This window comes from Paroedura picta, chromosome 2 (genome assembly GCF_049243985.1).
Source record: "Paroedura picta isolate Pp20150507F chromosome 2, Ppicta_v3.0, whole genome shotgun sequence".
Lineage (NCBI taxonomy): Eukaryota > Metazoa > Chordata > Lepidosauria > Squamata > Gekkonidae > Paroedura > Paroedura picta.
The window spans coordinates 24,028,183-24,043,247 of NC_135370.1; the positions used below are offsets into that span (position 1 = coordinate 24,028,183).

At 46.4% G+C, this 15,065-nt stretch overlaps 1 protein-coding gene across 1 annotated transcript in view; it reads right to left on the reverse strand.

Moving 5' to 3' along the window:
* Positions 1-14,207, reverse strand: part of HIBCH (3-hydroxyisobutyryl-CoA hydrolase) — a 73,086-nt gene extending 58,879 nt beyond the window's left edge. The window contains exons 1-6 of the mRNA XM_077319475.1: positions 14,077-14,207; positions 10,577-10,619; positions 10,016-10,156; positions 8,328-8,412; positions 6,605-6,685; positions 2,676-2,728 (exon numbers count right to left, since the gene is read on the reverse strand). Of these exons, the coding sequence (XP_077175590.1) occupies positions 2,676-2,728; positions 6,605-6,685; positions 8,328-8,412; positions 10,016-10,156; positions 10,577-10,619; positions 14,077-14,120 (447 nt within the window). The 5' untranslated portion in view covers positions 14,121-14,207. The remainder of the gene's footprint in view (positions 1-2,675; positions 2,729-6,604; positions 6,686-8,327; positions 8,413-10,015; positions 10,157-10,576; positions 10,620-14,076) is intronic.
* Positions 14,208-15,065: the final 858 nt, after the last annotated feature.

Sequence of the window (15,065 nt, forward strand, 5' to 3'; positions counted from 1 at the left end):
TATACTTCACACCTAGCCAGGGTATTGTTCCACTTGATAAGTTTACACGACACAACCCCATACCTCCCGCTCTAGTTACACCATATGCCATCTCACCTATCAGATTTGTCCATAACCTATAAAAGGTAAAGGTATTCCCTGTGCATGCACCAGGTCATGTCTGACCCTTGGGGTGACGCCCTCTAGCATTTTCATGGCAGACTCAATACGTTTGCCAGTGCCTTCATGGCAGACTCAATACTGGTTTGCCAGTGCCTTCCCCAGTCATGACCGTTTACCCCCCAGCAAGCTGGGTACTCATTTTACCGACCTCAGAAGGATGGAAGGCTGAGTCAACCTTGAGCCGGCTGCTGGGATTGAACTCCCAGCCTCATGGGTAGAGCTTTCAGTCTGCATGTCTGCTGCCTTACCACTCTGTGCCACCAGAGGCTCTAACCCAGGGGTAGTCAAACTGCGGCCCTCCAGATGTCCATGGACTACAATTCCCAGGAACCCCTGCCAGCAAATGCTGGCAGGGGCTCCTGGGAATTGTAGTCCATGGACATCTGGAGGGCCGCAGTTTGACTACCCCTGCTCTAACCTATAGCCAATAACCTATAGCCAATCACTGATCACCTGCATCACACAGTACCTCCCCACAGGCCGGTCCATGGGCTGGCCTGGGAATAACAAACTCTTTATCTGTCAGAACTTGAGCTCTGCTGAGTGTGTGCTGATCTCTCCACAACTGGCATTGTTTCTGCTCCTGATGTCATCAACCCCATGTCTTTGCTTCTTGGACTGACTCAGGTGCAGTATTTCCCTATTTGGCTAACCTTTTGGCCTGTAGAATTCAGTATGTGTATGTTTTTGCTTGTGTGTGAATTCTGAATGGATCTCAATATTTCCCTCAATAGTTCCCCTTGAATGTAAGCTTAATTGTCTATTACTCAAGAAGGGTTTCTCCCACGGGAAGGACCCCGTAAAAATTGGTAGAAAGATCTTGCATTACTCAGCCTCTTGCAATACTCAGAATTTCCCATGATTCCCTTTGAGGGATTCCTTTCGGCTAATCATTCTGTCCCGATTCCTTTAGCCCAAGGTTTCTCAACCAGAGTTGTGTGAAACCCTGGGGTTTCTTGACGGCCCTAGAAGAGTTCCCTGAATGGGTGGGAGGTAATGAAATTTTATATAGTTTAAAAATATGTTAAATATTTATTGGGTGAAATGACCATATCTGGTCATGTTGACCCACCCACCCTTCTCCTAAAATGGCCAATGATGAGCCTGGAGGGGGTGGGAAGGGGAGGGGCTCTGGGTGGTCGTGTCCACAGCTATGCTTCCCAACCATATTCTGCACGTTCACGCCTCTTTTGGGGTGTCTCAAAGCCTTCCCTCCTCCAGCACCTAATCCAAATTCAGCAATCCTTTTCTCAAGATTCTGTTGCCCCTGCCCATCTCTCCTGCAGGTTTTTAAAATGTTGTTTATTATTAGACTTTTATACCACTCATCCTGGTGAACCAGTGGTCAACACACTGCTCATACACAATATTGCTCACATTCTCAGCCTCTGAGGTCTCCACCCCGTAACTCATGGAACAGTCCCACCTACAGCCATCAACCTTTGCCCAAACAGTTCCTTCCAGTCTCTAAGCCAGTGGTTCTCAACCTTCCTAATGCCATGACCCTTTAATACCGTTCCTCATGTTGTGGTGATCCCCAACCATAAAACTATGCAAGTGTCCTTTCATAGGAATTAAACCGAAACTGACCAATAGCGTGAAGATCCATGGTTCATGATTGCTTATAAATTGGTTTTTCCCTCCGGGGTTTCTCAGCTCAGTTCTGCCTCTTTTCCCACCATGCCGATCTCACTCTTTTCCGCTGCTCCAGACAGACAAATGCTCTATCTCAATCTACCCCGTAAGGCTGTTGTGTGGATGGCTCCCCACTGGCCAAGCTGCTTGCCCTGCTGCAACCCCCATGAAAGGGTCATTAGACCTCCAAAGGGGTCCCAACCCACAGGCTGAGAACTACTGCTCTAAGCCTTTATTAAGATTCATCCCAGCCAGTCAACCCTTTCATTACAGCTCACAGGACTGGAATGGTGTTAACATTCTGTGGCTGAAAACTTCCCACAGAAGAGAGTGTGGCTATCTTGCAGCATTTTACAAGACCAAGGGCTGCATCTCCAGTGTAAGATGCCAACCTGATGCCCGTGAATGCCATGCTGCTTGCTGGCATTATTTCCTATGTTTTTAGAAAGTGGGGGGGGGTCCAAATTAGGCTTTTGCCTAGCAAGCTTCCTGATAGGTCACTGGAGTTCTGATTGCCTGGGCAGGTCGAAATCAGGTTGCCCCAGGAGAAGTTGTCACCAGGATCTTCATTGTGACCAAAGGTAAGCGGGGGCAGCCACTGCAAGGCTGGCTCCGCCTCCTATGGCGGCCATCTTGTGGTTGAGCCCACAGTGCTGTATCAGAATTCCAAAGGGGCCCGAAGGCTTAACAAGGGGACCCCTTATATAACTTCTATACAGGAAAGCACCAAGAAACAAAGCTACTTATTACTTTTATCCCAAAAGGCTTTTCCAAACCCTCCCACACTCTTTGAAGCAAAGGCATCCACTACGTTTTAAAACTAGCTGAATACACAAGACCAACCACTTCACATATGTTGGGGGGGGAATTCTACTTACACCTCCCATCGTAATTCCATCGATAAGTGCCACGTAAGGCTTCTGGCAGGTACCTGTCACAAAGAAAAATAACAAAAATCAGATGTCTGTAATAGCCTAGTGCATGCTTTTGTGAGGAAACAGAACCCGTAACTGCTTGTCATGCTAAATGATTTTTTATTATTATTGATAATCACAATCCAAGACCAATAGTACTTAAAGACCAGCAAGATGTCCAGGGTAGAAGCTTGGAAGCCTAGAACCCAAGTTATCTTGTTGCTCCCTGTAGTGTGACTGGGCTTGTCTGCTAAGAGTGATGATGAGTTATTGCAGGATTGAGACTGAGCAGCTCTTGAGAAATGTTGTAGGGTGTGGACACAATGAAAGTTCTATGCTTTCTTGTCTCTTGTCAAGAAAACCTTGACTTCTTGGGCCGGAAACTGTGGTTGCCTGACCCTAAACTTTGGCTTGGGAACAACTTTGCATCTTGTCACCTCCTTCAGCTCTGATTGTTTGGAAGAATTGGGAAGAATGCTGCAGTCTGATACCAGCACCTGGCCAAGCTATTACACAGTTCAACACAGGGGGCCATCTGAACCTGTGAATCAACCCTGAACTTAAGTGAAGTAGGCATGTTCATCTATTGTGGTCAAGACAACGAAGAGGCCTGAGACAGTCAAAAGCTTCCGCTATGCTGTTAATCGGTAAGGGGGCAGTGAGTCCTTTAAATTATTTTTACATTTTGTGTGTAGCATAATCTTCATGTATTCATGCAAATGGTAGATGTAGGTGAAGGCGTTTTTTATCCATAGCAGGGACAATGGCGTGAAAAATCAAGCCACGTGTATGTTTATCAGCTTTCCTTTTCTCCTTGTACTTCAATTGATGCTTTTCTTATTTGTATCTAAACTATAGAGAAATACACAACTATTTCACACACTACAAGGTCCGCCATTCAGCTGTAATCACAGTCTAAAAACTGAACTGGTACCAATTAACTAGTTTGCAAATCGATATTTAGAGCACATAATAGCAACCATGCTGGGAGCAATTGAGGGCAAAAGAAGAAGGGGACGACAGAGAACGAGGTGGCTGGATGGAGTCACTGAAGCAGTAGGTGCAAACTTAAATGGAATGGTAGAAGACAGGAAAGCCTGGAGGATCATTGTCCATGGGGTTGCAATTGGTCAGACATGATTTCGAACCTAACAACAACAACATAGCAACCATGAATGTTTGAATCAGCCTTAATGAGTTTCAGAGGGTCTGCAGGAGAGGAGCTAGATTCAAATCCTGCAGTGCTGGAATCTGCAAGATCTGTCGTGGACCTCATTCAACAGCTTCTGAAGAATACCCCACAGGGGGCATCCAAGGAGGTCTGTAGTTAGCATATTTAGATTAGGAACTTCTTGGCATTTTTAAAACAATCTCCTCCTGTGTTCTGATTGGCTGTATTAGAAACTTCCTGCTCCTTTGAATGTACTTCCTCCCTGATCGTTTCCAGAAGAACAACAGTTAGACAGTTAGGACTCTCTCTCCTCTTTTCTTTACATAGTAGTTTCTCTTTTTAATAAAACTTTTGTATTCCTTAAACAACTGGTGCCCTGTTCCTCCATTGCATCTTTAAACTCCGGAAACAAGTAGTACCTTTGAGACGAAAAAAAATTCCCAGGTATAAGCTTTCTAGAGTCAAGGCCCCCTCTCTCTGAGCTGCTACTGGACTTGAATCTAGGCTTAATAAGACAGCTTTTTATTTTACGCACCTTTACCATGTCATTTTTCTGACAGGTCTTTTCTAGGATATCTAAACAGCTTTTTTTTTTTGCTTTGTTTTCTACCCTTAGAGCCTCTTGTGGCGCAGAGTGGTAAAGGAGCAGACATGCAGTCTGAACCTCTGCCCATGAGGCTGGGAGTTCGATCCCAGCAGCTGACTCAAGGTTGACTCAGCCTTCCATCCTTCCGAGGTCGGTCAAATGAGTACCCAGCTTGCTGGGGGGTAAAACAGGAACGACTGGGGAAGGCACTGGCAAACCACCCCGTATTGAGTCTGCCATGAAAACGCTAGAGGGCGTCACCCCAAGGGTCAGACATGACTTGGTGCTTGCACAGGGGATACCTTTACCTTTACCTTTTTCTACCCTTACGTATAAGATCAAGTCCTCTCCAGAGAAATGGGAGTCATTAAAAACTGGCTGCGGAATATTTATTTACTTTATGGACACCCTACTTTCCTTTCCAATGAATATCCAAAGGGGCTCACTACACTCTCTGGCCACTCTCAGGGGACGGGGGTGGTGGTGGTGGTGGGGGGTTAGGTTTCCCAGATCCAGCTAGGGATTTGAGAATAGGTGCCTGTGAAGGACAGGGACCTCAGTGGGATACAATGAAATTGAGTCTACACTCCCAAGCACCCATTTTCCCTGGGGAAACTGATCTCTGTAGTCTGAATGTAAACTGTAATTCCAGGGGATTTATCTGGCAGAACAGAGATCTGAACCCAAGTCCCAAATTTCAACACTCTAACCAATATGTAAAACTTTGTATAGTGTATGCACATACCATGAATTCCCGAATGTTAGTTCAGATTCTTCCCCTTCACAATCCACTTCCATCTCTTCTTCAGATTAAATACGACAGATTGGTATTATCACCAGCCCCTTAAGACTGCATGCACCCTTTTAATATATGGCTGTTTGATCTGATACACTGCCTTTTTTTGCATACATGTGGGCCCTGAGCCAAGGGTAATTGCCTAGCATAAATTATAGAATCATAGAATCAGAATCATAGAGTTGGAAGGGGCCATGCAGGCCATCTAGTCCAACCCCCTGCTCAACACAGGACCAACCCTAAGCATCCTAAAGCATCCAAGAAAAGTGTGTATCCAACCTTTGCTTGAAGACTGCCAGTGAGGGGGAGCTCACCACCTCCTTAGGCAGCCTATTCCACTGCTGAACTACTCTGTGAACATTTTTTCCCTGATATTTAGCCTATATCGTTGTACCTGAAGTTTAAACCCATTACTACGTGTCCTCTCCTCTGCAGCCAACAGAAACAGCATCCTGCCCTCCTCCAAGGATTATCCAAATACAAAACAGACTGGAAAACTAAATGAGCTTTTATTTTAGCGGCAGCGTAAAGAAAAAGTCACAGGGATCTCTTGTTCGTCAAAAAAACCACACCAAAAAGAGAGGGTTACACAGAATTTTATATGTCAACATCTGGTCTATTTTTCCAGGGCTGACTCAAAGGCCTGGAACAATGCAATAATGCTACTTCTTCAGTGTCATCTCCAGGACCACACGGAAGTCTCCAGGCCAGCCCTGGGGCCCCTGATGTGCCATGGAGGTCACCAGGTCAACACATCACTTCAAGCTTATGCTAAGCAGAGCATATTCCCTAAACAATCTTACTTTATCAGATATTATTCGATCAAGGATAGAAAGCCATAGCGACCTAGAATCCTGATCCATAATTTAAGTATTTGAAAGGTTGTCAGAGGAGGGCAGGATGCTGTTTCCGTTGGCTGCAGAGGAGAGGACATGCAGTAATGCGTTTAAACCTCAAGTACAACGATATAGGCTAGATATCAGGCAAAAAATGTTCACAGTCAGAGTAGTTCAGCAGTGGAATAGGCTGCCTAAGGAGGTGGTGAGTTCCCCCTCACTGGCAGTCTTCAAGCAAAGGTTGGATACACACTTTTCTTGGATGCTTTAGGATGCTTAGGGCTGATCCTGCGTTGAGCAGGGGGTTGGCCTGTGTGGCCCCTTCCAACTCTATGATTCTGTGATTCTATGAATTTCTTACCATACCTGGAAGGCCCTTCTAACAAGCAGTATTTCTTAAGAGAGAGGTCAGCCCTCGGTCTCCAATATGGAAACAAAGCCAATTTCCATTAACTGTACGATCAATTGTAATCATTTCCTTAAACCCCACTCCATCATACATACCAATGGCGTTGTTTAAGATGTATTCTTCTCTGAAGAAATCTTTGGCCAGCCTGTCTCCAGCTCTTCCGGCTTCTGTGATAGCTAGCAAACAAAATGACTGGAGTCGGATACTGAAATGTTTATTACCTTAGAAGTACCAAGCAATTGGACACTGCAACAAACCTTTATAATATTAAGGCATCATATAAAGTCTTCGATGCGGCAGCCCTGCTCCTTTCCCACCAGTGAGCCATGTGGGGACGGAGTATGGGCACGGAGTCCGGGGCGGTACGCGCGCCTCCCAATTGGCCACTTGGCCCCCGAGTGGCACTCGGAGGGGGCCAATCAGGAGCCGCGTTGCAGCTCCTGATTGGCCCTCTCCGAGTGTTTATCCCGGACAGGTCTCGCCCTAACTCCTCCCCAACAGCCGTTACTGCTTTATTTAGTCCGCAGTGCCCATGGCGCCGCGGGCGGTTTTAAGATTTGAAGAATGTACTGACTGAAAGGTTTTCAGTTCTTTAGGCAAATTTTGCTATTAATTGAATACTTTCATTGAAGGAATAAACTGACAAGTTTATGAATTATTTGATGTTCATTGTTATTAGCAATTACTGCCACCCAGCATTTCTCTTTGTTTCCCACCTGGAGGCTGGCATCCCTGCACCTCCATGGGATCCAAAGCCAGGGCGTTTCTCCAGGAGGATGGATCTCTGTTGCCTGGAAATGGCCTGCAAATCCCAAGGTCCCAACCTCTCCCATCCTGCAACCTCTCTGCCACAGAGTTCCCCCCTCCCAAGCAAGAGCCTGGAGAGGAATTCTTGTTAAAGAGTCCCCACCCCAAAACAGCCATTTCCCTCTGCGAAGCTGATCTCTAGTCCAATTCCAGGAGATTTCCAGGCTGCAGCTGGAGGTTGGTGACCTCTGGATCAGGAATTTCCTGAGGTTTGGAGGCAGGGCCTCAAAAGTCCAAGGGTGGGCAGGAGCTTTGGCCATGTAGCCAGCCCCCAGGAAGGCCACAGTGCAGGCGTGCTTCCTAGCACCCGCTGTATTCCTGGGTACAACGGGCTTTGCCTCTAGTGTTCTATAAAGTGTAGCACAATAAACCTCAGCTACTTAGGGCTGCCAGGTTCCTGTTGGCAACTGGCGGGGAACAGCAGGGGACTGGCCTGGAGAAAAACCCAGGCCTTGTTGCCCGCATCACACAGGATGTGACATCATCACACCAGAGATGTTTAAATGACACTCTGATATTGGGGCAAAGCTCTATGGTAAAAATCAGCTTTTATAATACAGTTCCCAAATATCAAAGTGCTATTGGTGCAGCTTGGGGCACCTAATGAATTTGCTGAAGAGAGCACAGGAGAAAGAAGAAAATATGTTTATTTTATACCCCACTTTCTACTGCCCGAAGGAGTCCCAAAGGGGCTTATAAACATCTTTCCCTTCTTCTCCCCACAACAGACAGCCTGTGAGGCAGGTGGGGCTGAGAGCTCTAAGAGAACTGCTCTGAGAAGAGCTCTGAGAGAATTTTGACTGACCCAGCTGGCTGCATGTGGAGGAGGAGTAAGGAATCAAACCTGGTTCCCCAGATTAGAATCCACCACTATTTTAACCACTCTGGCTCTCAAAGTGTATAGGCCAACAGACTGTAAGGGCTTAAGTGCTGTAACTAGATGTTGCATAAAACTGCTTCCGTCAGCGACCAAGAAAAACGCATTAGATAAAATCCGTGAACATTTCTCACCTTTGATGTCACCCCCAGCACAAAATGCCTTGCCTCCGGTTCCCTTTATTATGATCAGAAAAGTTTCGGGATCCTGCTCCCATTTCTGAAAAAGAACAAAAAATGATGTCAGAAAAACCAAGTCCACCTTTAGCCTACATGTTTTTTTTAATTGCTTGATTTGATTTCTAGGCCACTGCTTCTAGCCAGGTAGCCCGTGGCGGCTAACTACATCTATTAAAATACAGTGTTGTTAATTATTATGAATGTTGTTAATATCAATGTAGTTAATTATTGAAGAACCATTGCTGAGATGTTGCCATTGGGCATAAATGTGCAAGTTTCTCTTGCTCTGGAAGTGCTGCTGCTAAATAACTTCCCTTAAAAGAAAATCCCAAGACGTTACATGACACGCAATCACTACAGCTAGTGATCCTTGAAGTCTTCACAATAGACCCTGGAAAAAGAAACTGTCTCCAGTTATCAGAGAATGGACTGATAAAATTAAAGGGGAAAATAAATTAAAGGAAACAGATTTCTTAATGAAATGAACTTATCTACAGAACGGTAAAAGCATAAATGATTAGACTAGGCCAAGGTCACCACCCAGCTGGCTGTATGTGGAGAAGGAGTGGGGAATTAAACCCAGTTCTCCAGATTATAGACGGCTGCTCTTAAACACTAAACCGTCCTGGCTCCCAGGAGACATGCAGGGCAATAAATCCTGTAAGTTTCCAAAGAATTCATTTCAACCACAGTAAGGACCTCTTTTCAGCTACTCAAGAGACTTGAGCTCCACCTGAATTTATCAGTCACTTGTTATTGTTGTACAACTGAAGAAGTTCAACGAAACTAGTTTATACCCAGGATACTAGTCTCGGTTGGATCTGAAGACAAGATACTTTTCTTCTTGCTCCGCTTAATGTTGACCTCCAGGGACTGCAACTGAAACAAATTCTTCAAGAACTTAAAGGATTGTAAGTGTGTATGTCTACCTTGGCTCCCGGGGAGGGGCACCAGCATAACACCATGCCATACAGACAACCCTTTAAAGTGGCCATTTTCTCCAGGGGAACTGATCTCCATAGTCTGGGGATCAGCTGTAATTGTGGGAGATCTCCAGGCTACACCTGGAAGTTGGAAACCCTATCGGAACTCAGTGGGGCTTGAACCTGGATCTCCAAGATCCTAATCTGACACACTGGAATAGAAATAAGCCTTGGGGGGAGGGGGAAGATTATACTTGTTCACCCCTGGAGAGTCATTATGAACCCAACACACTCTTATCTGTGTGGCCTGTTCATGAGTTTCCTTCTGTTCATCATTGATATTGAAATTGACATTCGAATGGTTTTAAATGAATTAAATATTTAATATCTAATTAAAGAGTGTAGCTAGGATAGTGCTAGCAATTGGAATGCTGTACTAGGGCAGGGGTGGCCATACTGTGGCTCTCCAGATGTCCGAGGACTACAATTCCCATGAGCCCCATAGTCCATGTGTTTCACCTTGCTTCGAAACCCATTCCAAGGAATAAATAAACATGACTCATATCCCACGTTGAGCCCATCTTAATAGGATCGATTTGAAAGACAACAGGCCAGACGCCTATAGATAAACAGACTACTTTTACATACGTGGGGCAGAAAATTTCCCACAGGAAATATTTCCACTGGAATATTTTCTGCCCACCGTCACTGGCCACCAACCTTTAACTGGGGATATATCCGCCGAATCATGGAAACATTGATAGCATTCAGAGCTGACGGTTTGTTCAAGGTGATAATACCAGCACAACCCCTTTTCTCCAGCAGGACTTCGGCGGAAGGATCTGCAGACTTGGACATATTCTGCAGAGACAGACAAAAATACACACATGCATGAGACGAACTAGGTGTAACCTGACATCCAGCACCTGACATCAAAGAATATCTCTGCTCTCTAATAGGCACCTTTGCACACTGCGTTCCTTCTTTACAGCATCCTTCTCACCTCCAGACTGGGATATAAAAACTCAAGAGATCTCCATTAGGGGGGTGGAGGCAAGAAGGGTATTTTGAGGGTTTGCGTACATTGCACACCAAAAATATTGGCATTTTGCACACCAAAAATATTGGCATGTTTTTGAGAAACCCTTCCAGTTCACAAGCCGTTTGCTCGGTGGCACGAAAGGCAGCGGCCTGACACAAGGACAATTCCGGGGCTGGGAGGGTTCTTTGCAGTCTGGCCCTTGCTAACCTACCCAATACGAAAGAGTCCTCCATACTCACTAAATGTTGCAGGACGACCTGTAATCTGTGGAATGGTTTCAGCCTGAAAGAAGAAAATGAAGATCAGCAGAGCCTCGGCCACCCAAAAACGTACATCACACGTATACTTGCATCCCGGTGAGCCCTTCTCTCTAGAAAATATTAAAATATTAAATCTTTTTCTACACATAAACATAAGTAACAGGGACCCTTGACAATACAGAACAGACTGTTTTTCATCCCAGTTATCTATTCCCATGTGATCGCCGTGACCAAATGGTACAAGGTGGGGAGAATTCCTGTTGTTTTTATTCTCCTTGCTGCTTTCTCACCCATTCTGTTATTGCACCAGTCTTTGGCAGCTTGCAAAACCCAACTCCCCTGTGGAAGGAAAATAGCCACTTCCCTTTCTGGAGGGCGAAAGGGGATCAAAGCTAGGGGATCAAAGCTAGCGACTCATTGCTGTGTTACTGTTATCTTTCTTCCTTCTATATGTTGATTAGTCTTCAATCTGCAACTGGATTTTCAAATGTTTAGGTTGTGCCTTGAAACACAAAAATTATCTACTGGAATAGCTTTGTTAATATTATGTTTCGTGATTTAATGCCAAAGATTTTTTTTGTGTGTAAAAAAATTGAATAATTTTACAGAAACATATGTTTTCTTAGATTATATTTAGTTTATTGTGATTGCACATTGGCAGCAGCACAGTTTACCCTTTGGGGCTCTTTTATCGGCTTGCATTCTATGTACTGTGCAACGCCTTTTCTTGTAATATTTTGATATCGCTGTTCGCAGGGATGGCTCACTCTAATGGAAGAGGCTGCTGGGAGAGCAAAGCCAGAGTAGTCAGGGGCATGGCTAAGAACTGCAGATTCTAATCTGGAGGACCAGGTTTGATTCCTCACTCCCTCCTCCACATGCAGCCAGCTGGGTGACCCGGGGAAAGTCACTGTTCTCTTAGAGCTCTCAACCCCCCCACAAACACACACACACACAGGGTATCTGTTGTGGGGAAAGGCAAGCAGCTTTGGGATCTCTTCAAGTAGTGGAAAGCAGAGTATAAAAAACTAGCTCTCATTATTATTCATGGGCTCCTAACATAGTGTTTACAGTAAACCTAACCGCTAATGGGAGCTTGGGAAAAGGATAAACCTAACCACTAATGGCTTAACTTAGATTGGCCATCCACTCAATTTAAATTGTACAAAGAAAAAATCCTATATTCTCAAGACAGTCTGAATTGAGTGGATAGTCAAGTTAAGTTAAGCCAGGGGCTGAGTGGATGGCCAAGCCAGTGGAGAAACTGCCTGAGGAAAGCGGGGTCCTATTAATCTGGAAGACTAGAAGCCAGCTCATCTGGTCTGCAGAATCTTTCCTTTAAGGGAAAGATGTCGACTACAAGGCAGTGTGCTGTTGAAAAGAAAGCCCACCCTTTAGACCGGGGGTAGTCAACCTGCGGTCCTCCAGATGTTCATGGACTACAATTCCCATGAGCCCCTGCCAGCATTTGCTGGCAGAGGCTCATGGGAATTGTAGTCCATGAACATCTGGAGGACCGCAGGTTGATTACCCCTGCTTTAGACGGTGAGAACCATTGTTATGGCATTGTTATGTACTGTGTTGGATTTCGACCAGAAAACAAAGTAACGCTTGTTTAATTGCTTTTTTAAAAAATTTTTTGATACTTGCAAGTTTCGTTCCAAGCCTGCCCCACAGAACCCACACAACCTAGAGGTTATACCTTCACCAATCTGGCAGCCTAAGGGTGGCGCCTGGGAGCACACACACATGGGTGAAAGGGATGGGATGGGGGTCAAGTGTAATTTGACATTACAGCTCTGGGGCTGCAGTTGATTTCCCAACCAGCAGGTGGTGCCTCCAAGAGTAACAACTAGGGATGTCAGCCTCCAGGTGGGACCTGGGGATCCCCTGGAATTACAGCTCATCACCAGGCAACAGAGATCAGTTCTTCTGGATTAAATGGCTGCTTAGAAGACGGCTTGAATGGCATTAGGCCTCAATGAAGTCCTTCTCCAAACCCGGCCTTCTGCAGGCTCCACCTCAAAGTCTCCAGTTTTTCCCCAACCTGGAGCTGGCAATCCTAGTTACAAGTGATCTCGGTTACTGTGCACCACTTTCAGCAATGACATAAACCAGCAATGATGTAAGTAGTAAATATGTCAATTGTATGGGATGCAACAAGTAATTGCCCATCTAACTTTTCAAAATCCTGATGGGAAAATTCCTGCAGATGTAATGGCGTAACATAGGGAGGATGGAGAGATGGAATGCTATTGAGTCCGACCTCCAAAGAAGCCAGGTCTCAGTGGCAGGAAGGGTTGTGTCAATGCTTGGTTCTTGTGGCCCTTTCTAGCATGCCTGGGGAAATGCCGGTTGCCACTTTCGGGTTGGGAAGTGAATTTCCTCCAAGTCAGAGATTCTGGGGTTTTTTTTTGGGGGGGGGGACATCATCTGGGCATGTGGGTGGGCAGGTAGTTGTGAATTTCCTGCACTGCGCAGGGAGTTGGACCAGATGGCCCTGGAGGTCCCTTCCAGCTCCATGATTCTATGAACTGAGCATGCACGTGAACGCTTCCATGCAGAATTACAAATGTATACTTCCGTGGCACCTTTAAGACCAACACATTTTTATTCAAGGTTTTTGTGTGCCCACACCCTTCCTCAGTTACGTGACAGAATGAAAGTAATCACTTCAAACTTATAGGTAGCATGCGGGAATACATTAACACACAGCACAATGAAAACTGCTAGCAGGTTCCAGAGATAAACAGGAAAAAAAACAGCAATTTGGATTGGTTGGATTCATGCGAGATTGAATAGCAGGGCAAACATCTCGGGTTCAATCAATCTGTCCACATTAAGAGAACCATGGGCAAATAGACAGCCAATTGCTGACAGCTGTCCACTGAGATCTATATGCAGAATTACTCTCCGAAGCAGCAGCTAGCTTCAGGCAGGTTGCTGTGTTGGGCTGAAGCAGCCGAACAAAGTGGGAGCCCAGGGGCCCCCTGAGGACCACCCAGGGTCAATCCGGAGGATGCCTGCCCAAGAAAGCGGAGAGCAGGGGTAGGCAAACTGTGGCCCTCCAGATGTCCATGGACTACAATTCCCATGAGCCCATGCCAGCAAATGCATTTTGCTGGCATGGGCTCATGGGAATTGTAGTCCATGGACATCTGGAGGGCCACAGTTTGCCTACCCCTGGCTCTGGGGTGGCCAAATGGGGACTCTCCAGATGCCCATGGACTACAATTCCCATGAGCCTGCATGCCACAGTTTGGCCGCCCCTGACCTAGACCCAGAGGTCAACTCGGTTGGTCTTCACTATGACAACTGAAGAAGTGCGCATGCTCAAGAAGGCTGCTGTCCAAAGAAGCCTCAACAAACGCCGGAGCCGGGCCTCCCACGCCCGTGATGTCAGAGCCCCGCCCCCGTGACGTCAACGGACGCCACCATCCCTGTGAAGTCAGCCTTCCCCGCCCGCCCGTGGGACCTACCTGGGCAGCCGCTGCCTCAGCGCCGGAAGCACGAGCGGCCCCATTGAGATTCTCTCGCCAGGCCGGACAATACGCGGCGCGGGAGAATGGCGTCACTCGGTCGCGCCACTATGAAGCAAGCGGCCGGAAAGCGGAAGGGAGGAAAAGCGAACGGAGGGCTTTTCTGTCTTCTCTTTCGGCTCGTTTTCTATGGTTCGCGCGCTCGCCATCTAGAGGCCATGACGGGAAGTGCACGCTCCGGCCGTCCTCGTAGCCAAAGTGGGCAAACCTGAACCCGTTGGATTCCTACCTGGTATGCAGGTTGGTGCCCTACGGGTGCTGCCCCAGAAGCAGAGGAACCCTGCCTGGCGGAAAGAGTGTGTGTGTGTGTGGGGGGGGGGAATAAAACTTTATGCACCAGTAAATTGGAGACATGGGCATGCTGTATAGCGATGACCAGACAACACCGCAGGTTGCCAACTCTGGGCTAGGGAATACCTGGAGGTTGGTGACTTCTGACGAAATCAGCACCTGAAAGTAGGTGCGCACTTTGCCTTTTAGCCTCTGACTCACATTCTGCGATAACCCACAGCTTTCTCAGGGGAGCTGTCAATCTGGTGAGCTCCAGCTAGTTTTGGGTGGGGCTGGTAGCCAGTCTGGACAGCTTCCGCTGGTACTCCCAGCTTGGGATCCTGTGCAGCCTGCTCTGCCACTGGGCTTGGACGGACAAACAAGAAGGCCAAAGGGAGTGAGTTAGAAAACAGGAAAAGAAAAGAAAAACGTTTGAGGCTGGTAGAAAATCAAAATAGTACTTCATGTGGTCACTAAGGTGACTCTTAATCAAAAGGTGATGCTGTTTGCCAAAAGAAACTCCCAAAATTGGTGACAGTCCAATGAAGCCATTAAACGTGTAACATAGAAGTCCAAAAATATCACAGTCAAGCGATCCCCAGTAATGATTGGTTTTGACTTGTTAGAGTCTTCTTCGTGACTATTATTTTTACCGCAGC